Source organism: Ursus arctos, unplaced genomic scaffold (assembly GCF_023065955.2).
Source record: "Ursus arctos isolate Adak ecotype North America unplaced genomic scaffold, UrsArc2.0 scaffold_8, whole genome shotgun sequence".
Classification (NCBI taxonomy): domain Eukaryota; kingdom Metazoa; phylum Chordata; class Mammalia; order Carnivora; family Ursidae; genus Ursus; species Ursus arctos.
Window position 1 is genome coordinate 29,308,892 of NW_026623100.1, and position 24,784 is coordinate 29,333,675.

The 24,784-nt window shown below is 38.0% G+C and overlaps 1 protein-coding gene across 9 annotated transcripts in view; it reads right to left on the minus strand.

The window, feature by feature from the left end:
• Positions 1–547: 547 nt before the first annotated feature.
• WDPCP (WD repeat containing planar cell polarity effector) overlaps positions 548–24,784 on the minus strand; it is a 489,024-nt gene continuing 464,787 nt past the window's right edge. For 8 of the 9 annotated variants that reach the window (XM_057309423.1, XM_057309427.1, XM_057309428.1 and 5 more), the window contains one exon: positions 548–2,976. In XM_057309423.1, the coding sequence (XP_057165406.1) occupies positions 2,905–2,976 (72 nt within the window). In that variant the 3' untranslated portion in view covers positions 548–2,904. The remainder of the gene's footprint in view (positions 2,977–24,784) is intronic. The other variant, XM_057309421.1, reaches the window with a different exon arrangement.

Consider the following 24,784-nt stretch of genomic DNA (forward strand, 5'->3'; position numbering starts at 1 on the left):
GCAGTGCACTGAAACAATCTATCAAATTAACAAAGAAAAATGAAAATTTATTGAGGATGCAGTAAAAAAATCATTTTCAAACATGTTTCCTGAGAATGTGTGTTAAATTGTGTGGAAAACAATGTGATATGTTTTAAAATTCTTAAAAACATTTATTTTTTTTCACATAGCATTCCAACTCTAGGAATTTGATTTAAGGAAATACCCAGAAATAGGTATCTAAAAATAATGTAAATATGTCAATGTTAATGTAAACCCTAAAATGAAACTTACCTAAATGCTGATCAACAGCTGAGTGGTAAAGTAATTGCAATATACTCAACTAAAAAAAAAAAAAACAGGACCCTAAACTATATATGTTCTGTGATCCCAGTTTTGTAACATACAGACATACCTCAGAGATGTTGCAGGTTCGGTTCTAAACCACTGCAATAAAGTGAATCAAATGAATTTTTTGGTTTCCCAAGTGTATAAAGGTTATGTTTACACTATAGTATAGTCTGTTAATGTACAATAGTATTTTACATATACTAAAAATACACATACCTTAATTTAAAAATACTTTATTGCTAAAAAATGCTAAGCATCATCTGAGCTTTCACTGACTTGGGATCTTCGGTGGTAGAGTCTTGCCTTGGTATTGATGGCTGCTGACTTATCAGGGTGGTGGTTGCTGAAGGTTCAGGTGGCTTCGGCAATTTCTTAAAATAAGACAACAGTGAAGTTTGCCACATCAGTAGACTCTTGCTTTCATGAATGATTTCTCTGTACCGTGGGATGCTATTTGATAGCATCTTACCAGCAGTAACAGAACTTCTTTCAAAATCAGCATCCATCCTCTCATACCCTGCCACTGCTTTATTAGCTAAGTTTATATAATGTCCTAACTCCTTCACTGTCATATCAACAGTCTTCACAGCATCTTCACCAGGAATAGGTTCCAACTCAAGAAACCACTTTCTTCATACATAAGAAACTTTCCTAATCCATTTAAGTTTCATCATGAGATTCAGTCACAGAAATTTAGTCCCATCTTCAGGCTCTGTATCTAGTTCTAGTTCTCTTTCTGTTTTCACCACATCTGCAGTTTTTTCCTCCACTGATGTCTTGAACTCCTCAAAGTCATCCATGAAGGTTGGAATCAACTTCTTCCAAACTCCTGTTCATGTTGTCCTCTTCCCATGAATCATGAATTTCTAAATGGCATCTAGAATGGTGAATGCTTTCCAGAAGGTTTCAGTTTCCTTTGCCCAGATCCATCAGAGGAATCAGTATCTATGGCAACTTATGAAATTCATTTCTTTAGTAATAAGACTTGAAAGTAGAAATGACTCACTGATCCTTGGACTACAGATTAGATGTTGTGCTAGCAGGCGTGAAACACAGAAACCTCATTTTGCATCTCTATCAGAGCTCAGGTGCCTTGGCAATGAACAGTAACATTTTCAGAGGAATCTCTTTTTCTGAGCAGTAATCTCAAAATATTCAGTAAACTATGTTGTAAACAGATGTGCAATCATTCAAACAGGCTTTGTTGTTCCGTTTCTAGAGCACAGGCAGAGCAGATCTGGCATAATTCTAGTTCGAGGATTTTGGGAATGGTAAGTGGGCATTGGCTTCAACTTCAAGTCACCAGCTGCATTAGCCCCTAAAAAGAGAGCCTGTCCTTTGAAGCCAGACATTGGCTTTCCTTCTAGCTATGAAAGTCCTAGATGGCACCTTCTTCCGGTAGAAGGTTGTTTTATCTACATTGGCAGTCTGTTTTTTTAGTGCAGCCACTTTCATTAATGATCTTAGCTAGATCTTCTGGATAACTTACTGCAACTTCTACATCAGCATCTGCTGCTTCACTTTACACTTTTATGTTATGGAGATGGCTTCTTTCCTTAAACACATGAGCCAATTTCTGCTAGCTTCAAACTTTTCTTATGCAGCTTCCTCACTTCTCTGAGCCTTCATAAAATTGAAGAGTTAGGGCCTTGCTCCGGATTACGTTTTGGCTTAAGGGAATGTTGTGGTTGATTTAATCTTCTATCCAGCCCACTAAGACTTTATCCATATCAGCAATAAATACGGCTGTTTCACTTTCTTACTGTTCATATGATCACTGTCGTAGCACTTTCCATTTCCTTCAAGGACTTTTCCTTTGCGTTCACAATGTGGCTGTTAGGTGCAAGAGGCCTAGATTTTGGCCTGTCTCAGCTTTTGACATGCCATCTTTACTAAGCTTAATCATTTCTAGCTTCTGATTTATAGTGAGAGACCTGCCACTCCTTGTTTTACTTGAACACTTCGAGGCTATTGTAGGATTACTGATTGGCTTAATTTTAGTCTTGCTGTGCTCCAATAGGTAATAGGGAGATCCAAAGAGAGGGAGAGAGACAGAGGAATGGCTTATTGGTAGAGCAGTCAGAACTCACAGAACATTTATTAAGTTCGTCATCTTGTGTGGGTTCAGTTTGTGGTGCCCCAAGGCAATTACAATAGTAACATCAAAGATCACTGATGATGGATCATCATAACAAATATAGTAATAATAACAAAGTTTGAAATATTGGAAGAGTTATCAGAATATGACACAGAGACATGAAGCAAGCAATGACTGCTGTTGGAAAAATAAATGACTTACTCAATGCAGGGTTGCCACAAACCTTCAGTTTGTAAAAACAAAAACAAAACAAAACAAAACCACCCATAATTTCTTTGAAATCCAGTAAAGCAAAGTGCAATAAAATGAGGTATGCCTCTATTTACAGAAAAGGAGAGTAAAAAGAAATAGAAGTTTCAAATTTTATTCCTTAAAAACTCTATGTATTTTAAAAAACATTCTATAATATATAGTTTAAATTCACAGTAAAAATAAATAACATTAAAAGGTATCTAATCCGGGGGTACCTGGCTGGCTTAGTTGGTAGAGCATGTATCTCTTGCTCTCAGGGTGGTGAGTTCAAGCCCCACGTTGGGCATAGAGCTTACCTAAAAATAAATAAGTAAAAAAAAATAAAAGAGTCATCTAATATGGATAAAATAAACACTTGAATGCAAATTTAGGAAGTATTAAGTAAGAGGATAAAAATAAGAGTTTAAAGTGGTAAGATAGCAAAAATATTAAGACAGTAATATAAACTAAGACCAATTTAGAACAAGCAGAAAGTATAAATAACAAAATGATAAAATATGTTCAAGTGATACAAAGAATAAAATAGTCTAAGATTAAGAGACTGAAAAAAATCACACAAATATGGAGAAGGTAGGTAGATATTCAAATTAAATCTAGACATTAACGTCCTGTAAGATGTTAACAGGTTCTGGGTTGAGGAAGTTTCGCAGCTTGAGTGCTTTACTGCAGATTTTTTTAAAAAAGTAAGTTTGACGCCCAATGTGGGGCTCAAACTCACAACCCCAAGATCAAAAGTTGCATGCTTCACTGACTGAGCCAACCAGGTGCCCCTTTACTGCAGATTTTTGAGGGATAAAGGGCAATATCTATTTAATGGTGTCATTTCTCTCATGCTATTCATATTTGCAAAAGCAGTAGTTCTCAGATATTTAAAGGAAATTGGAGTTTGTTTCTTCATTCTGTCTTGTTTTTGGAAGTCCTTAATTATTTTGTAAAACCCTGTGTATGAAATGTTTTCTGAATCATTGTCATAATCAAGGAATGTTTGTTTATGAAAGCAGAAAGCATTCAAAAAGGTTCAAGTAAAACTCTCTTGGAAAGAGCTGATATCTTAAAGGGCATTTCATTTCGTTCAATTGCTGGCAGCTTCCAGGAAACAGCTCTCTGGAACCAGCTGGCTTGTTGACATTTCTCTGCATGTTTGCTTCTCTCTTCTTATTCATTATAAACTGACTTTCCTGCTCACATATTTACTTGCATATGGCCTTATGACCATTTCAAAATGATAGCCCAAGACCTATACTCCACATGACTTCTAGCTCTTCATCCCACAATTAAGTGTCCCATCTTCTGATTCCAAATTCCCAGGAGAGAATAACAGATTGCTTCAATTAGTTGTGTTCTAGAGGTAGGGTTGGGAGTGAAGGGACAGGGTAAAGTGGCACAAGGGGTCTGTCCCTTCCAGGGTTATGAGCAGGACAGGTTTTCAAAGAAGAAATTAGTGGCATCTCTTGTATATGTCATGAGTAATTTTTAAAATATATATAATGTGAATAATTACAGAGTAAAGCAAGGGATCTCCTTTTAGTCTGACAGTGCCTTTTACTCTTCTTGTGAATTATGTGAGCACATTTCTCCTTTCTTGATAGTGGTAACCTCATTACGTGACGTAAAATGAGAACACGCTGACGTCTGGCTAGTCCCCCTTCAGTAAATTTCTGAATTTAGATTTAATTTCTTTTCTATAAAATGTTATCAAATGAAGACTTTAATTCTACCTCTTAAAAACGAAATGACATTTGACATTTTAAAATAAGTCATTTATGTTACCTTAGACATTTTTTGACATTTTTGACATTTTTAAATAGTCTATTCATGTTATATAGACATTAAAATCTAATATTTTAGGAAAATCTTATTCTGTGTACATTTCTGGCATCACTTCCTGTATAATTTTTAAATCTGAAATCCTCTTAACATGCAGAATAAATAGATTATGATATAGTGAAGGATTAAGCTTTACTGTCTTGTGTCAGATTACTCTCATATATAGATCGTCATTTGAACTGACAGAAATATGGCTGCAATTCAGCAAAAAAGCTCAATGGATAAATTATTTTATGTAGGATGAATTCTACACTTCTTGACTAGTTGTTGTATAATTCTCCAAACTTAAATAAATCTCATAAACATATTTTTCTTAGACTTCCATACACATTCATGGAAAAGGTGTCTCTAATGGTTTATAGGGTGAAATAGTGCCATTAAATATTCTATTTGGATTTTCGTGTTTTATTGAGGTAACTCACTTGGTAAGGATATTTTAAAAAATTTTTACAAGAAAGTTGATATTATTTAGAACTTCAGCTCCTTATACAAGTATGAATTTGCTTTTAAACAAAATAGTTAAATCTATAAAAACATTGCTCCACTTGTTTATATTTTTGAATGAAACAGGTAAAAACTAAATGCATATAAATGAATATTAAAATGGACCATGAAAAAAAAAGATAGCTGTTGTAGTGTGAGGATTGTAGTTTGTAATTAATGTACATATATTTAAAAAATATTTAAAGGAAATTTAAATCAATCATACTTTTTTCCTAACAGGAGATGGTCTGAAAATGATTTGTAACTATCATTTTATGTAAATAGTTGAGTGATAGTAGAAATACTGACTTTAAATAAAATTGTTTTATTTTTTTAAAAGATTTCATTTATTTGAGAGAGGAAGAGAACGAGCAGGGGGAGCAGCAGGCAGAGGGAGAAGCAGGCTCCCTGCCGAGCAAGGAGCTCAATGCGAGACTTGATCCCAGGACCCTAGGATCATGACCTGAACCAAAAGCAGACACTTAATTGACAGCCACCAAGGTGCCCCTAAATAAAATTGTTTTAATAAATCCTTAAAAAAAATAAAAGTTTTGGGGCAGCTGGGTGGCTCAGTCTGTTAAGAATCCAACCCTTGATCTCAGCTCAGTTCTTCATTTCAGTGTTGTCAGTTCAGGCTCCGTGTTGGGCTCCGTGCTGGGCAGGGAGCCTGCTTAAAAATAAATAAATAAATAAGAGCCTGCTTAATAAATAAATAAATAAAATAAAAATAAAAAATAAAAGTTTTTTTTTTAAAGATTTTATTTATTTATTCGACAGAGATAGAGACAGCCAGCAAGAGAGGGAACACAAGCAGGGGGAGTGGGAGAGGAAGAAGCAGGCTCATAGCAGAGGAGCCTGATGTGGGGCTCGATCCCATAACGCCGGGATCACGCCCTGAGCTGAATAAATAATAAATAAATAAATAAATAAATAAATAAATAAAATAAAAATACAAATAAAAAATAAAAGTTTTAAGGGCACCTGGCTGGCTCAGTTTGTAGAGCATGTGACCCTTAATCTTGGCGTCATGAGTGTAAGCCCTGCATTGGGCATAGAGCTAACTTATACAAAAAGTTTTAAGAAACTTATATAACTCATGAAAATATTTGTGTGTAGTATATGTTAGAATAGTTGTGAGGGTGGGGTGCCTGGGTGGCTCAGTTGGCTAAACATCCAACTCTTGATTTTTGGCTCAGGTCATGGTCTCAGGGTCGTGACATCAAGCCCTGTGTCAGGCTAATGCTGAGCATGGAGCCTGCTTAAGATTCTCTCTCCTTCTCTCTCTCCGCCCCTCTCATCTCCCTCTCTTAAAAATAAAAAATTGTGAGAGAATTAAAGAATACTGTTTGTTTCCTTTGAGAATGGAAGTAGAATATCAAAGTAGATTTTTACCAGAGCAAAATTAAATCTGGAATTTTTATTTTTTAGTTTATTTTTAGTTTTTTAAGTAGGCTACACGGTCAATGTGGGGCTTGAACTCACGACCCTGAGAGTGAGAATTGCGTGCTCTACAGGTTAAACCAGCCAGGTGCCCCTTTATTTTAAAAAATATTTTGTTGTAAGTATATACAGTTCACATACGATGTTACATCAGTTTCAGATGTGTAACATAGTGATTTGACATTTATATACATTACGGAACACTCGCTGTCAGTGTAGTTACCATCTGTCACCACACACAGTTATTACAATATTATTGATTGTATTTTCTATGCTGCACATTTCATCCCTGTGACTTATAACTGTTTTGCTCATCTTCCCACACCTCGCCCCTCTAGCAATCACCAATTTGTTTTCTGTATTTATGAGTCAGCTTTTTCAAAAATTGTTTTTTCATGTATTTTTTAGATGGCACATATAATGAATCGTTTGGTATTTCTCATTCTCCATCTGCCTTATCTCACTTAGCATAATACCCTCTAGGTCCATCCGTGTCACAAATGGCAAGATTTCATTCTTTTTTGTGGCTGAGTAATACTCCTTTGTGTAAATATCTTCTTTATTCATTCATCTATCTATGGATACTTAGGTTGCTTCTGTAGCTTGGCAATTACAAATAGTGCCCCATAAACATAGGGGTGAATCTTTTTAAGTTAATGTTTTTGTTTTCTTCAGGTAGATACCCAGAAGTAGAATTACTGGATCATATGGTATTTCTGTTCTCAATTTTTTGACGAATCCTCCATACTGTTTTCCATAGTGGCTGCACCAGTTTACGTTCTCACCAATAGTGCACGAGGGTTCTCTTTTTCCCCCCTCCTTGCTAATACTTATTTCTTGTCGTTTTGATAATAGCTATCCCTACTGATGTGACATGATATCTCATTGTGGTTTTGATTTCTGTTTTCCTGATGATTAATGATGTTGAGCCATCTTTTCATATGTCTGTTCCATCTCTATGTCTTTGGGAAAATGTTAATTCAGATAATCTCTGCCCATTTTTTAAACTGGGTTGTTCATTTTTTTTGGTGTTGTTTTCTGAGTTCTTTATATATTTTGGATATTATCTCTTTTTTTTAAAGATTTTCTTTATTTGACAGAGAGAGACAGCGAGAGAGGGAACACAAATAGGGGGAGTGGCAGAGGGAGAAGCAGGCTCCCCACTGAGCAGGGAACCTGACGTGGGGCTCAATCCCAGGACCTGGGATCATGACCTGAGCTGAAGGCAGACGCTTAACAACTGAGCCACCCAGGCACCCTGGATATTATCTTTTTATTGGATATATCATTTGCAAATCTCTTCTCCCATTCAGTAGGTTGCCTTTTCATTTTGCTGGTTTCCTTCACTGTGTAAAAGCTATTTAGTTTGGTGTAGTCCCAGTTATTTATTTTTTGCCTTTTTTTTTTTTTTTTTTTTTGAGAGAGAGCAAGCAAGGAGGGGTGGAGGGAGAGAGAGAATCCCAAGCAGGTTCTGCACCCATGTGGAGCCTGACAAGAAGGCTTGCTCTCACGACCCTGAGACCATGACCTGAGCCAAAATCAAGTGTCAGGTCCTTAACCAACTGAGCCACCCAGGTGCCCCTATTTTTGCTTTTTTTTAAAAAAATTATTTATTTTGCTTTTGTTGTCCATGTCTGAGGGGTCAGATCCCAAAATATTGCTAAGACAAATGTCCACGAGTTTACTGCACATGTTTTCTTCTAGGAGTTTTATGGTTTTGGGTCTCATATTTAGGTCTTTAATCTGTTTTGAGTTTATTTTTGTATATGGTGTAAGAATGTGGTCCAGTTTCATTCTTTTGCATGTAAATGTCCAGTTTTCCCACTACCATTTATTAAGGAGATTGTCTTTTTCTCATTGTCTATTTTTTGCCTTTGCCTCCTTTGTCATAGATTGACTATATAAATGTGGGTTTATTTCTGGGCTCTTTATTCTCTTCCATTAATCTGTGTTTCTGTTTTTGTGCCAGTACCATTTTGTTTTGATTACCATAGCATAGTTGTATAGCTTTGTAGTGTAGTTTGAAATCTGGGATTATGATACCTCCAGCTTTATTCTTCCTTCTTGAGATTGTTTTTGCTATCTGGGATCTTTTGTGGTTCCATACAAATTTCAGGATTATTTGCTCTAGTTCTATAAAAAATACTATTGATATTTTGATGGGGATTGCATTGAATCTGCAGATTCCTTTGGGTAGTATGGACATTTTAACAATATTATTCTTTTAATCCATGAGCATGGAATATTTTTCCATTTCTTTGTGTCATCTTTAGTTCTTTCATCACTGTCTTATAGTTTTTTTTTTTTTTTCATCATGGTAAATATACTCTTTAATTCCCATCCCCTATTTCCCCTATTCCCCCACCAATCTCCCCTCTGGTAACCATCTATCTGTTTGTAGTTAAGAGTCTCTTGGTTTGTCTTTTTTTTTTTTCTTTGCTCATTTGTTTTGTTCAAGTTTTTATTTAAATTCTAGTTAGTTAATGTATAGGGTAATATTGGTTTCAGGAATAGAATTTAGTGATTCATCACTTAAATATAATACCTAGTGCTCATTACAAGTGTCCTCCTTAATATCCATCACCCATTTAGCCCATCCCCCCCACCCAGTTCCCCTCTAGCAACCCTCAGTTTGTTGTCTATAATTAAGAGTCTCTTATGGTTTGCTTCCCTCTTTTTTCCCCCTTCCTCTATGTTTATCTGTTTTGTTTCTTAAATTCCACATATGCATGAGGTCATATGGTATTTGTCTTTCTCTGACTTTTTTCACTTAGCATTATACTCCTTAGCTGTGTCTGTGTCATTGCAATTGGCAAGATTTCATTCTTTTTGATGACTGAGTAATATTCCTGTGTGTGTGTGTATGTGTATCACCTCTTCTTTATCCATTAATCTATCAGTGGACACTTGGGCTACTTCCAGAGTTTGGCTGTTTTATTTAAAAATTTTTTAAAAGATATATTTATTTATTTTAGAAAGAGAGAGCGTGAGCATGAGGGGGAAGGGCAGAAGGTGAGGGAGAGAGAATCTGAAGCAGACTCCACGCTGAGAACAGAGCCTGATGTGGGGCTCAGTCTCACCACCCTGAGATCACGACTGTAGCCAAAACTAAGTCAGATACTTAACTGACTGTGCCACCCAGGCGCCCCTAGTTTGGCTATTTTAAATACTTCAGCAATAAACGGGGGTGCATGTATCCCTTTGAGTTAGTGTTTTTGTATTTTGGGGGTAAATACCCAGTAGTGTGATTCCTGGATCATAGGGTAGTTCTATTTTTAACTTTTTAAGGAAACTCAGTGCTGTTTTCCACAATGGCTGCCCCAATTTGCCTTACTGCCAACAGTACATGAGGGTTCCTTTTCCTCCACATCCTTGCCAACACTTTTTGTTTCTATTACTTTTGATTTTAGCCATTCTGACAAGTGTGAGACGATATCTCATAGTGGTTTTATTTGCACTTCCTTTACGATGAGTGATGTTGAGCATCTTTTCATGTGTCTGCTGGTCATCTGTATGTCTTCTTTGGAGAAATGTCTGTTTATGTCTTCTGCCCACTTTTAAATTGGATTATTTGTTTTTGGAGTGTTGAGTTGTATCAGTTCTTTAGATATTTTCGATACTAATCCTTTATTGGATATGTCATTTGCAGATAACTTCTATTTATTAGGTTACCTTTTCATTTTGTTTCCTTCACTGTGCAGAAACTTTTTATTTTGATGAAGTCCCAATTGTTTATTTTTTATTTTATTTTCCTTGTCTCAGGAGACAGATCTTAAAAGATGTTGCTATGGCTGATGTCAGAGAAATTACTGCCTGTGCTCTTTTCAAGAATTTTTATGGTTTCAGTCTCATATTTGTCCTTAATCCATTTTGAGTTTATTTTTGTGTATAGTACAAGAAAGTGGTTCAGTTTCATTCTTTTCATGTTGCTGTCCAGTTTTCCCAACACCATTTGTTGAAGAGACTTTTTCCCATTTTATACTCACTCCTCCTTTGTCAATTAACTATATAATTGTGGGTTTATTTCTGAGTTTTTTAAAAATTCTTTTTTTTTTTTTTTAAGATTTTATTTATTTATTTATTCAACAGAGATAGAGACAGCTAGCGAGAGAGGGAACACAAGCAGGGGGAGTGGGAGAGGAAGAAGCAGGCTCCTAGCGGAGGAGCCTGATGTGGGGCTCGATCCCATAACGCCGGGATCACGCCCTGAGCGGAAGGCAGACGCTTAACCGCTGTGCCACCCAGGCGCCCCTGAGTTTTTTAAAAATTCTATCCCATTGATCTGTGTGTCTATTTTTATGCCAGTACCACACTGTTTTAATTGCTACCACTTTGTAATATAACTTGGAATCTGGAATTGTGCTACCTCTGGTTTTTCTTTTTTAAGATTGCTTTAGGTATTTAGGATCTTTTGTGGTTCTATACAGATTTTAGGATTGTTTGTTCTAGTTCTGTGAAAAATATTACTGGTATTTTGATAGGAATTGCATTCTGTAAATAGTTTTGGGTGGTATAGCCATCTTAGCAATATTTGTTCTTCCAACCCATGAGCATGAAATGTCTTTTTCTTTTTAGGAGGGTGTCTTCTTTAATTTCTTTCATTGGTGTTTTATAGTTTTCAGAGAACAGGTCTTTCACCTCTTTAAGATACTGTTTTTGGTGTAATTGTAAATGGGATTGTTTTCTTAATTTCACTTTCTGCTGCTTCATTATTATTATATAGGAATGCAACAGATTTTTATATGTTGATTTTGTATCCTGCAACTCTACCAAATTAGTTTATTATTCTAGCAGTTTTTTGATGGAGTCTTTAGGGTTTTCTTTTCTTTTTTTTTTTTTTTTTTTTTAAAGATTTTATTTATTTGACAGAGCGAGAGAGGGAACACAAGCAAGGAGAGTGTGAGAGGGAGAAGCAGGCTTCCCGCCAAGCAGGGAGCCCAATGTGGGGCTCTATCGGGGACACTGGGATCATGACCTGAGCCGAAGGCAGACGCTTAACGGCTGCGCCACCCAGGCACCCCTTTTTAGGGTTTTATATACATAGTCTCATGTCATATGTAAGTAGAATTTTACTTCTTCTTTACCAAATTGGGATGCCTTTTCTTTCTTTATGTTGTGTAATCATTGTGACTACGGCTTCTAGTACTATGTTGAATAAAAGTGGTGACAGTGGACTTTCTTATCTTGTTCCTGACTTTATGGGAAAAGTTCTCAGTTTTTCCCATTGAGTATAATGTTGGCCGTGGGTTTTTCATATAAGGCCTTTATTCTGTTTTCTTCCATTTGCATAGTGTATCTCTTTTCATTCCTTTGCTTTCAGTTTATATGCATCTTTTGATCTAGAGTGAGTCTCTTGGGGCTCCTAGGTGGCTCATTCAACTCTTGATCTTTGCTTAGCAAATCTCAGGGTGGTGAGTTGGTGAGTTCAAGCTCAATATTGAACTTCATGCTGGGCAAAGAACCTACTTAAAAAAAAATACAGTGAGTCTTTTGTAGACAGCATATAGATTAGTCTTTTTAAATTTCTATTAATCCAGTCAGTCTCTTTATTTCTTTTGATTGGAGCCCTTAGTCCATTTACATTTAAAATGATCACTGATAGTTATGAACTTATTGCCATTTTGTTAAATGTGTTCTGGTTGTTTTTGTAGTTCTTTGTTCTTTCTTCTTTTGCTCTCTTTCTTTGTGGTTTGATGGCTTTAGTGTTATGCTTGGCTTTCTTTCTCTATATTTTCTTGTGTATCTGCTACAGGTTTTTGGTCATGGTTACTGTGATGTTCATATATAACCTCCTATGTATATAGTAGTCCATTTTAAGTTGATGGTTACCCATGTTTGAACACATCCTAAAAGCACTACATTTTTACTCCCCCTTCCACGTTTTAGGTGTATTATGTCCTAATTATAGCTTTTTATTTTGCACGTCTCAACTAATTTTTGTAGATGTAATTGATTTTACTACCTTTGTCTCTTAAATTTTGTACTAGCATTATAAGTGATTGATTGCTACGTTTATTATATGTTTGCTTTTATTAGTGAGATATTTTTCCTTTCATAATGTTCTTACTTTTAGTTATGGCCTTTCCTTTTCTGCTTAAAGAAGGCTCTTGGGGCGCCTGGGTGGCTCAGTTGTTATGCGTCTGCCTTCACCTTGGGGCGTGATCCCAGAGTCCTGGGATCGAGCCCCGCATCAGGCTCCCTTCTCTGCTGGGAGCCTGTTTCTTCCTCTCCCACTCCCCCTGCTTGTGTTCCCTCTCTCGTTGCCTGTCTCTCTCTCTAATAAATAAATAAAATCTTAAAAAAAAAAAAAAAAAAAGAAGGCTCTTTAACATTTTTTGTACGGCTTAGTGGTGATGAACTTCTTTAACTTTTGTTTGTCTGGGAAATGCTATATTCAATGCTCCTTCAATTCTGAATGATAAACTTGCCAGGTAGAGTATTCTTGGTTGTTAGTTTTTTCCTGTAGCATTTTGAATATATCATGCCACTCTTCTCTGGCCTGAAAAATTTCTGCTGAGATATCAGCTGAAAGCCTTATGAGGTATCCCTTGTATGTAACTAATTGCTTTTCTCTCACTGCTTTTAGATTCTCTCCTTTTCTTAATTTTTACCATTTTAATGCGTTCGTGGAAGGATGTGTTTTAGTGTGGGCCTTCTTGGTTCATCTTGTTTAGGTCTCTGTGTTTCCTGGACCTAGATGTTTGTTCCCTTCCCCAGGTTAGGGAAGTTTTCATCTACTGTTTCTTCAAATAACATTTCTACCACTTTTCCTCTTTCTTCTCTGGGACCCATATAATGTGAATGTTAGTATGCTTGATGTTGTCTCAGAGGTTGCTTAACCTATCTTCATTTTTAAAATTCTTTTCTCTTTTTGCTGTTCATCTTGGATAGTGTTCACAACTCTGTATTCCAGATTGTTAATCTAGTCTTATGCATTCTCTATCTGCTTTCAGTTCCTCTAGTGTGTTTTTCATTATGGTTACTGTATTCTTCAGCTCTTATTGGTTTTTTTAGTATTTTATGTCTGTTGATATTCTCACTGAGTTCATCCACTCTTCTCTCAGACCTGGCGAGCATCTTTATGAACACTACTTTGAACTTGTTATCAGTAGATTGCCTGTGTACATTTTGTTCATTTCTTTTTCTGGGGTTTGTCCTGTTCTATTGTTTAGACTGTTCTTCTTTTAATTTTGTCTGACTCTCTGTGTTTGTTTCTGTGTATTTGGTAGGTCAGCTATGTCTCCTGGCCTTGAAAATAGTGGCCTTGTGTACAAGGTGTCTGGGGGGCCCAATAGTGTAACCCACTGGTCACCAGAACCAGGTGCTTCAAGAATGTCTCCTATGTGAGCTGCATGCATCGTCCTGTTATGACTGAGCCACAAGTTTTATGGGTATTTTGGTGGTGGGTCTGGGGGCTGGCTCCTAGACTCACTCACTGCAGTGACTGGGTATGACTACTGTCAGCACACTGGTGAGCAGGGCTATTCCCTGGCACAGATGGTGGAGAGGCCTGGCAGCTGCTGCTGAGGGGGTGCTGCTTGGTGGGATTAGCCTCTAGCACAGCTGGCTGACAGGCTCTGCTCTAACTGTTGTGGACTTGCTTGTGGGTGGTGCTGGCCCCCCTTACTGGGGCAGAAGACACTTTGGAGGGGTGCCTGTTGAGGTGGGTGGGTAGGGTAGGGTGGGTCTTTGGGGGGAATGTTGGGGCTGGGTAAGCACTGCTAGCAAGTTAGATAGAGATTGTCAGTACTGTCTTCCACCAGTGTTAGGCTAGGTAGGCTGAAGGGGGTCAAGAATAATGGTGCTCATCATCAATTCCATTTCCAGGAAAGTTCCTACTGATTCCTGCCCCTCTGGCACATGCCCTACAGTTAGTAAAAAATTTCCTTCATGTAGGGCCCAGGTGCTTTTTGAACACTTGCCCATCTGCTGGGTGTTGGAGTGAATGCTATAGTGTACTGGTTCTTTTAAGAGTGGAATCTCAGTTTTATAGCCCTCTGGTTCTTCTGGAGTCAAGGTCTGCTCATTTTCAAAGCTCCTGTAGTTAAGCCCTGCTGATTTTCAAAGCCAGACATTATGGGGGCTTGTCCTCCCAGCATAAATCCCCAGGGTAAGGAATATACCTAATGTGGGGCATGGTCCCCTTGCTCCTCAGGGAGGACCTCTACACTTTTGATATCCCACTTGCTTGTGGGTCACTGCACCAGGGTTTTGATTCCCAGCCACATCTCTGGCCCTTCTACCCTTCTAGATGTCGCTTTTTCTTTACATCTTTAGCTGTGGAAGAGCTAGTCTGTTAAGTGTTTTGGTCATTTTCAGAGTGAGTTACACTATATGTAGTTGCAGCCTTGATGCGTTTGTGGAAGGAGGTGAATTCAGGATTCTCCTACTTCACCATCTTCCCGAAGTCTCCAAAATGTGAGTTTTTTAAGAATTGTGTTTTAATCCCCATGACTTTTTAAAAAAGCAAATTGATGTTATTTAATTAGGATTATACTTCTAGGTTATTAAAATTTAGAAAAATCTTGGTACATCTGAAATTTAGCTCTTTTTTGGAGTTATCTTAAGAAGATAACCAATCTCAGTGTACTTCTTCCAGAGCCTTCAAGGTCATATAATAAGTTAAACCTGTGTGTGTGTGTATACACACACACACACACACACACACACACACACATATATATATATATATATTTTTTAAGTAGGCTCCATGTTAAGCTCATGACCCTGAGATCAAGACTTGAGCTGAGATCAAGAGTTGGACACTTAACTGACTGAGCCACTCAGGCACCCCGTTATATGCATATTTTAAAAACTGTGATAAAATACACAAGCATAAAATTTAACATCTTAATCAGTTTGAAGTGTACAGTTCAGTAGCGTTAAGTATATTCACATTGTTGTGCAGCCAGTCTTCAGAACTTTTTTGTCTCTCAAAAGTGAAACTCTGTACCTGTTAAACAATTCTTGATTCTCCCACCTCCCAGCCCCTGGTAACCACATTCTACTTTCTGCTTCTGCAAAACCCGACTATTCCAGATACCTCATATAAGTGTCACTGGCTTATTTCACTTAGCATAATGTCTTCAAGGTTCATCCATGCTGTGGCATATATCAGCATTACCTTTCTTTTTAAGACTGAACATGCTATTGTATGTATATACCACATTTTGTTAATTTATTCACTTTGTTGGATACCTTGGTTATTTCCATCTTTTGGCTATTGTGAATAATGCCTCTATGTACAAATATTTTAATCCCTACTTTATATTCTTTTGGGTATATACGAGAAGTGAAATTGCTAGATGGCAATTTTATTTTTAATTTTTTGAGGAACCACTGTATGTTTTCCATTGCAGCTGTAGCATTTTACATTACAGCCAAGAGTTCACAGGGGTTCCAGTTTTCTGCATCCTTGCTGACATTTGTTTTTTTCTGTTTTTAAAATAGCCATTCTAATGTGGTGAAGTAGTATCTCATTCTAGTTTTGATTTGCATTTCCCTAATAATTAATGATGTTGAATATCTTTTCTTGTGATTATTGGCCATTTATAGATTACATTTGGAGAAATGTCTATTCAGCTTATTTGCCCATTTTTTAATAGGGCTGTTTGTTTTTTGTTGTTGTTGTAGGAGTTCTTACCAAATACATGATTTGCAAATATTTTCTCCCATCCTGTAGGTTACTTTCTCACTCTGTTGAAAGTATCTTTTGAGTCAAAGAGTTTTAAATATTGATGTTGTTCAATTTAATCTACTTTTACTTTCGTTGTCTCTACTTTTGGTGTCATATCCAAGAAATCACTGCCAAATCCAATGTAATGAACTTTTCCCCCATGTTGCCTTCTAGGAGTTTTACTATATAAATTAGTCTGAACATATAGGTCTTTGATCCATTTTGAGTTAATTTTTTTGTCTGGTGCAAGATAAGGTTCAACCTTATTCATTGGCATGTGGATATCCAGTTTTCCCGGAACCATTTATTAAAAAGATTGTTTTTTCCCTATTGAATGGTCATAGTACTCTTGTTGAAAATCAAAATCATTTGATTATATACGTGAGGGTTTATTTCTGGGCTTACCATTCTATTTCATTGGTCTGTGTGTCTGTTTTTATATACTTTAAAAAATATAATTAATACAGTTTTAGACTATAATACTACTTGCAAACTTGATAATTATTGTTTTTACTATTGTATAGATAGTAAGTAAGAAAAAGTATAGATAATAAGAAAATAATAGTTTGGGTTCTTTGGCTTGTTAACGAACCAAAACCCTGAAAAGATAGGTATTGCAAACAGTTTATTCCAGTAAAAGGCAGTGTCATAGCTAATATGAATTATTGTGGAAATTATTTGAGATCTTAGAATTTTGAAGAATAGTCAGAAAAGCTCATAGATCCACTCTGGATGAGAAACTGAATCTCTCAGTGCACAGGTGCTACCTAGCTATTCTTGTTTATGCCACTATTCTCACTTTAGAACTGGTGGTAGCAGAGTAGGAATATTAATTTATTGGAATAATTAATTAGTAAACATCCCCGGGTTCACAGCATTGGGAAAATACAATATTTATAGATGGATGTTGTCAAGGATCTCTTGTATGATACATTCTTATTACTGTCTAAACTTGGTTTTCTATATATTTGAGTTAATTTTTCCGGAGGCATGTGAAGGAGGGAAATTGGGCAATTTATCTAGGAATTAAAATTGTTTTGCTTAGGGAGGAGTTAAGATGGCGGAGGAGTAGGAGACACCGTTTTCAGCCGGTCCTCCGAGTCGAGCTGGATAGGTACCAGACCAGCCTAAACAACCACGGAACCAGCCTGAGACGCAGGAAGACGCATCTGGATCTCTACAAATGAACATCTCCAGCGCTGAGTATTGAGGTACGAAGCGGGGAGCCATGAAACTGTGCACAGATATCGGAAGATAAACGGAAGGGGGAGGGAGCCGCCGCGTTCGGGCGCCGGGAAGCGGTAGCCACTTGCACGGGAGAGCGGGCGGGGCTCACGGTCGGCACCCGCAAAACAGCAGACTGAGACCGTGAGCCAGGTGCGCGCGCCACCAGGCATCTCGCGGAACCCCGGAATCCTGGTGTGCTCACTGGATCCAGACTGAGACCGGGAGCTCCCGGAGCGCGCGCGGGGCGGCTGGCGGCTGGTGGCATTAGACACAAAGGACAGAGACGTGCCGGCCCTGGAAGTGAGGGCTGGGACGCCGGGTGTGGGGCGCACATCCCGGGACGCTGCAGGGTTGAGCAGCACCAACAGAAACAGAGTTAAAGTGGCCAGAACATTAGTAGAGAACGGGCTGCAATCCTTCTGTTCCGTGACAGAGGCTGAAATTTGGCCGCTGCTGCTCTGACTCTCAGAAGAGGCACAGCAAACTGCCAGGGAAAGCCGCCAGAGAACAAAAGCCTGGAAATACCGGCTCAGGGAGTGCCCATCCCCATCCCCCCTCGCAGGGGACACGGAGACTCTACCCAAACAGGGCTGCCTGAGTATCGGCGCGACAGGCCCCTCCCCCAGAAGGCAGGCTGAAAAATCAAGAAGCCCACAACCCGAGGCGCCTCGGTGGCGCAGTCATTGAGTGCCTGCCTTCGGCTTAGGGCGTGATCCCGGCGTTCCGGAAAGGAGTCCCTCATCGGGCTCCTCCACTGGGAGCCTGCTTCTTCCTCTCCCACTCCCCTGCTTCTGTTCCCTCTCTCGCTGGTTGGCTGCCACATAAATAAATAAACAAAATCTTTAAAGAAGAAGCCCACATCCCTAAGATCCCTATAAAACAAGGGGCACGGCCTGGGACCCAGTCAATAATTTGGGCTCTGGAAACCCCGCAACCTCTCTTCATCAGAATGACAAGAAGGAGAAGCCCCCCCCAGCAAAGAAAAGACAGTGAGACTGTGGCCTCTGCCACAGATAATAATGGATATGGATGTAACCAAATTATCAGAAATGGAATTCAGAGTAACGATGGTCAAAATGATGAGTAGAATTGAAAAAAGTATAAACGAAAAGGTTACTGAGAATATAGAATCCCTAAGGACAGAAATGAGAGCAAATCTGACAGAAATTAAAAATTCTATGAGCCAAATGCAGGCAAAACTAGAGGCTCTGACAGCCAGGGTCGCAGAAGCAGAGGAAAGGGTTAGTGAATTGGAGGATGGGTTAATAGAGGAAAAAATGAAAATAGAAGATGGTCTTAAAAAAATCCACGCCCACGAATGTAGGTTACGGGAGATTACTGACTCAATGAAAAGATCCAATGTTAGAATCATCGGCATCCCCGAGGGGGTGGAGAAAAACAGAGGTCTAGAAGAGATATTTGAACAAATTATAGCTGAAAACTTCCCTAATCTAGCAAGGGAAACAAACATTCATGTCCAAGAGGCAGAGAGGACCCCTCCCAAGCTCAACCACGACAAACCTATGCCACGTCACGTCATAGTGCAATTCGCAAATATTAGATCCAAGGATACAGTATTGAAAGCGGCCAGGGCAAAGAAATTTCTCACGTACCAAGGCAAAGGCATCAGAATTACGTCAGACCTGTCTACACAGACCTGGAATGAGAGAAAGGGTTGGGGGAGCATATTTAAAGCTCTTTCAGAGAAAAACATGCAGCCAAGGATCCTTTATCCAGCAAGGCTGTCATTCAGAATTGATGGAGAAATAAAGACATTTCAGAATCGCCAGTCACTAACCAATTTTGTAACTACGAAACCAGCCCTACAAGAGATATTACGGGGGGTTCTATAAAAGTAAAAAGGCCCCAAGAGTGATACAGAACAGAAAGTCACAGCCAATACAAAAAAAGACTTTACTGGCAACATGGCAACATTAAAATCATATCTATCAGTAATCAGTCTTAATGTAAATGGTTTGAACCATCCCATAAAACGCCACAGGGTTGCAGATTGGATAAAAAGAAATGACCCATCCATTTGCTGTCTACAAGAGACTCATTTCAAACCCAAAGATGCATTCAGACTGAGAGTAAGGGGATGGAGTACCATCTTTCACGCAAATGGTCCTCAAAAGAAAGCTGGGGTAGCAATTCTCATATCAGATAAATTGGATTTTAAACTACAGACTATAGTTAGAGACGCAGAAGGGCACTATATTATTCTTAAGGGAAGTATTCAACAAGTGGATATGACAATTATAAATATATATGCCCCCAACAGGGGAGCAGCAAGATACACAAGCCAACTCTTATCCAGAATAAAGAGACATATAAATGAAAATACATTAATAGTAGGGGACCTCAACACTCCACTATCAGAAATAGACAGAACACCCTGGCAAAAACTAAGCAAAGAATCAAAGGCTTTGAATGCCATACTCGACGAGTTGGACCTCATAGATATATATAGAACACTACACCCCAGAACCAAAGAATACTCATTCTATTCTAATGCCCATGGAACATTCTCAAGAATAGACCATGTTCTGGGACACAAAACAGGTCTCAACCGACACCAAAAGATTGAAATTATCCCCTGCATATTCTCAGACCACAACGCTCTGAAATTGGAACTCAACCACAAGGAAAAATTTGGAAGAAACTCAAACACTTGGAGACTAAGAGCCATACTGCTCAGGAATGACTCGATAAACCAGGAAATCAAAAATCAAAGTAAACAATTTATGGAGACCAATGAGAATGAAAATACAACAGTCCAAAACCTATGGGATACTGCAAAGGCAGTCCTAAGGGGGAAATACATAGCCATCCAAGCCTCACTCAAAAGAATAGAAAAATCTAAAATGCAGTTTTTATATTCTCACCTCAAGAAGCTGGAACAGCAACAGAGGGACAGGCCTAATCCACGCACGAGGAAGCAGTTGACCAAAATTAGAGCTGAAATCAATCAAGCAGAAACCAGAAGTACAGTAGAGCAGATCAACAGGACTAGAAGCTGGTTCTTTGAGAGAATCAATAAAATTGACAGACCACTGGCAAGACTTATCCAAAAGAAAAGAGAAAGGACCCAGATTATTAAAATTATGAATGAAAAAGGAGAGGTCACGACGAGCACCATTGAAATTGGAAGGATTATTAGAAATTTTTATCAACAGCTATATGCCAATAAACTAAGCAATCTGGAAGAGATGGAATCCTTCCTGGAAACCTATAAACTACCAAGATTGAAACCGGAAGAAATTGATTCCTTAAACAGGCCAATTAATTATGAAGAAATTGAGTCAGTGATAAACAACCTTCCAAATAACAAAACTCCAGGCCCAGACGGTTTTCCTGGGGAATTCTACCAAACATTCAAAGAAGAAATAATACCTATTCTCCTAAAGCTATTTCAAAAAATAGAAACAGAAGGAAAGCTACCAAACTCATTCTATGAGGCCAATATTACCTTGATCCCCAAACCAGGCAAAGACCCCCTCAAAAAGGAGAATTACAGACCGATTTCCCTAATGAATATGGACGCCAAAATCCTCAACAAGATACTTGCTAATAGAATCCAACAGTACATTAAAAGGATTATCCATCACGATCAAGTGGGATTCATACCTGGGATGCAAGCGTGGTTCAATATTCGCAAATCAATCAGCGTGATACATCATATCAACAAGAAAAGACTCAGGAACCATATAATCCTCTCAATCGATGCCGAAAAAGCATTTGACAAAATACAGCATCCTTTCCTGATTAAAACCCTTCAGAGTGTAGGAATAGAAGGTACATTTCTCAATCTCATAAAAGCCATCTATGAAAAGCCTACTGCAAATATTATTCTCAATGGAGAAAAGCTGGAAGCCTTTCCCTTAAGATCAGGAACTCGACAAGGATGCCCACTCTCGCTACTATTATTCAACATAGTACTAGAAGTCCTTGCAACAGCAATCAGATGACAAAAAGGGATCAAAGGTATTCAAATTGGCAAAGAAGAAGTCAAAATGTCTCTCTTTGCAGATGACATGATACTCTATATGGAAAACCCAAAAGAAGCCACTCCCAAATTATTAGAAGTTATAGAGCAATTCAGTAACGTGGCAGGATACAAAATAAATGCTCAGAAATCAGTTGCATTTCTATACACGAATAACGAGACCGAAGAAAGAGAAATTAGGGAATCCATCCCATTTACAATAGCACCAAAAACCATACGTTACCTTGGAATTAACTTAACCAGAGACGTAAAAGACCTATATTCTAGAAACTATAAATCACTCTTGAAAGACATTGAGGAAGACATAAAAAGATGGAAAGATATTCCATGCTCATGGATCGGAAGAATTAACATAGTTAAAATGTCCATGCTACCCAGAGCAATCTACACTTTCAATGCTATCCCGATCAAAATACCAAGGACATTTTTCAAAGAACTGGAACAAACAGTCCTTAAATTTGTATGGAAACAGAAAAGGCCCCGAACCTCCAAGGAACTGTTGAAAAGGAAAAACAAAGCTGGGGGCATCACAATGCCGGATTTCGAGCTGTACTACAAAGCTGTGATCACAAAGACAGCATGGTACTGGCACAAAAACAGACACATAGACCAATGGAACAGAATAGAGAGCCCAGAAATGGACCCTCGGCTCTTTGGGCAACTAATATTTGATAAAGCAGGAAAAAACATCCGGTGGGAAAAAGACAGTCTCTTCAATAAATGGTGCTGGGAAAATTGGACAGCTACATGCAAAAGAATGAAACTTGACCACTATCTCACACCATACACAAAAATAAACTCCAAATGGATGAAAGACCTCAATGTGAGACAGGAATCTATCAAAATTCTAGAGGAGAACATAGGCAACAACCTCTACGACATCGGCCAAAGCAACCTTTTTCATGACACATCCCCAAAGGCAAGAAAAACAAAAGATAAAATGAATTTATGGGACTTCATCAAGATTAAAAGTTTCTGCACAGCCAAGGAAACAGTCAGAAAAACTAAGAGGCAGCCCACGGAATGGGAGAAGATATTTGCAAATGACACTACAGATAAAGGACTGGTATCCAAGATCTACAAAGAACTTCTCAAACTCAATACACGAGAAACAAATAAACAAATCAAAAAATGGGCAGAAGATATGAACAGACACTTTTCCAATGAAGACATACAAATGGCTAACAGACACATGAAAAAATGTTCAAAATCATTAGCCATCAAGGAAATTCAAATCAAAACCACACTGAGATACCACCTTATGCCAGTTAGAATGGCAAAAATAGACAAGGCAAGAAACAACAATTGTTGGAGAGGATGTGGAGAAAGGGGATGCCTCCTACATTGTTGGTGGGAATGCAAATTGGTACAGCCACTCTGGAAAACAGTGTGGAGGTCCCTTAAAAAGTTAAAAATTGAGCTACCCTTTGATCCAGCCATTGCACTACTGGGTATTTACCCCAAAGATACAGATGTAGTGAAGAGAAGGGCCATATGCACCCCAATGTTCATAGCAGCAATGTCCACAATAGCTAAATCGCGGAAGGAGCCGAGATGCCCTTCAACAGATGACTGGATTAAGAAGTTGTGGTCCATATATACAATGGAATATTACTCAGCTATCAGAAAGAACGAGTTCTCAACATTTGCTACAACATGGACAGCACTGGAGGAGATAATGCTAAGTGAAATAAGTCAAGCAGAGAAAGACAACTATCATATGATTTCTCTCATCTATGGAACATAAGAACTAGGATGATCGGTAGGGGAAGAAAGGGATAAAGAAAGGGGGGGTAATCAGAAGGGGGAATGAAACATGAGAGACTATGGACTATGAGAAACAAACTGAGGACTTCAGAGGGGAGGGGGGTGGGGGAATGGGATAGACCGGTGATGGGTAGTAAGGAGGGCACGTATTGCATGGTGCACTGGGTGTTATACACAACTAATGAATCATCAAGCCTTACATCGGAAACCGGGGATGTACTGTATGGTGACTAACATAATATAATAAAAAATCATTAAAAAAAAAATTGTTTTGCTTAGTTTTCATTTAGGTAACTGGCAGACTTATTATATAGGACAAAATAGTTTTATATGTATATTTTATCTTAATGTCTCATTTAAATTTTTACTTTTTTGCATTGACTATATTGATTTAGCATAGACTATGTGTACTCACATAGGACCTAGAAATAAAACTGAACTTTTCTACCAGTCTCTCACATCGTTGTGGAAGACAGTGATGAAATGAATAAAAGGATATAGTAGATCAGGAAATGTGGTTTGTATTTTTGATTAATGACTATTTACTAGAAAATCTGGAGAAAATGTTTGCAATCTTGACAGAACTATATCTTTCTCAATACAATTTTGTCTTTAAAAACATTAGTTAACTTTTGATTATTGTGATAAAGAAGGATGGGAATAGTAAAATGAAAATTTGCTGGTAACTCTACATCTCTTTTTAGTATGGCTCACATACCATGTATTACTAAATCTTTTCCAGAGCAGTAGCAAACTGAAAAATCTAATTTGAGTTTTACTTCCTTTCTTCGTCATACCGTCTGGTAGAAGTACAGATGAATAGGAAGCAGGGAGAAAAATCTGAAGTATAAAAGCCTCCAATCTAATTAACTTTTAACTATAACATTTAAATATATAATTTACTTCATGTACAACATTTGAAAAAGATGTTGATTATTATAGACATTTACTATTGTAAAATATATGCTATCTGCTAATGAATGGGTGTCAAGAGCTGTTAAGGGTTTGAGATTTTTACCCTATTTGTAAGCTAAGAAGTTACCAAGCAACAGTTTGATGCTGGTAGAAGACATGAGACTCCAGAGTCAGAAACAAAAGATAGTTTATTACTCATAGTAATAGTAGCTGGAGTGTCAACTTTTGGTGGGGAGCATTGATTCCAAAGCCCATTCCCACAGGGTGATATAAAGAGGGTCAGATGATACCTATACACTCAACGGGCTATGTAAAGGGTAGGAACGCTGAGCTTAGGGAACTTTAAATCTTTTCAAATGGGTGGGGAGCTTGGTTGGCTTGGTCAGTGGAGCATGTGACTCTTGATCTTGGGGTTGTAAGTTTGAGCCCCAGTTGGGTGTAATTACTCAGCAATAAAATCTTTACCAAAAAAAAAACTTTTCAGCCTGGCAGTAGGCATGACTGACTGGTGCTCCAGAGATGGTATCTGGCTCCAAGGGACATTCTTTGCCTCATAGCAATAATTCAAGAGACCCGTAGAAAATTGTCTCCCAACAATAGGTCTGAGCAGAAATTTTTGCTTAATAAATATCTTATTCATAATGCATATTAATAATGTAAACAAGATCAGAAGAAATTTTTAAAATACTTGGGAGAACCAAGTTTAAATATTTTACTTTTTAAGCACCTATTGCACAATTTAAGAAACTTTGAAAATTTTACA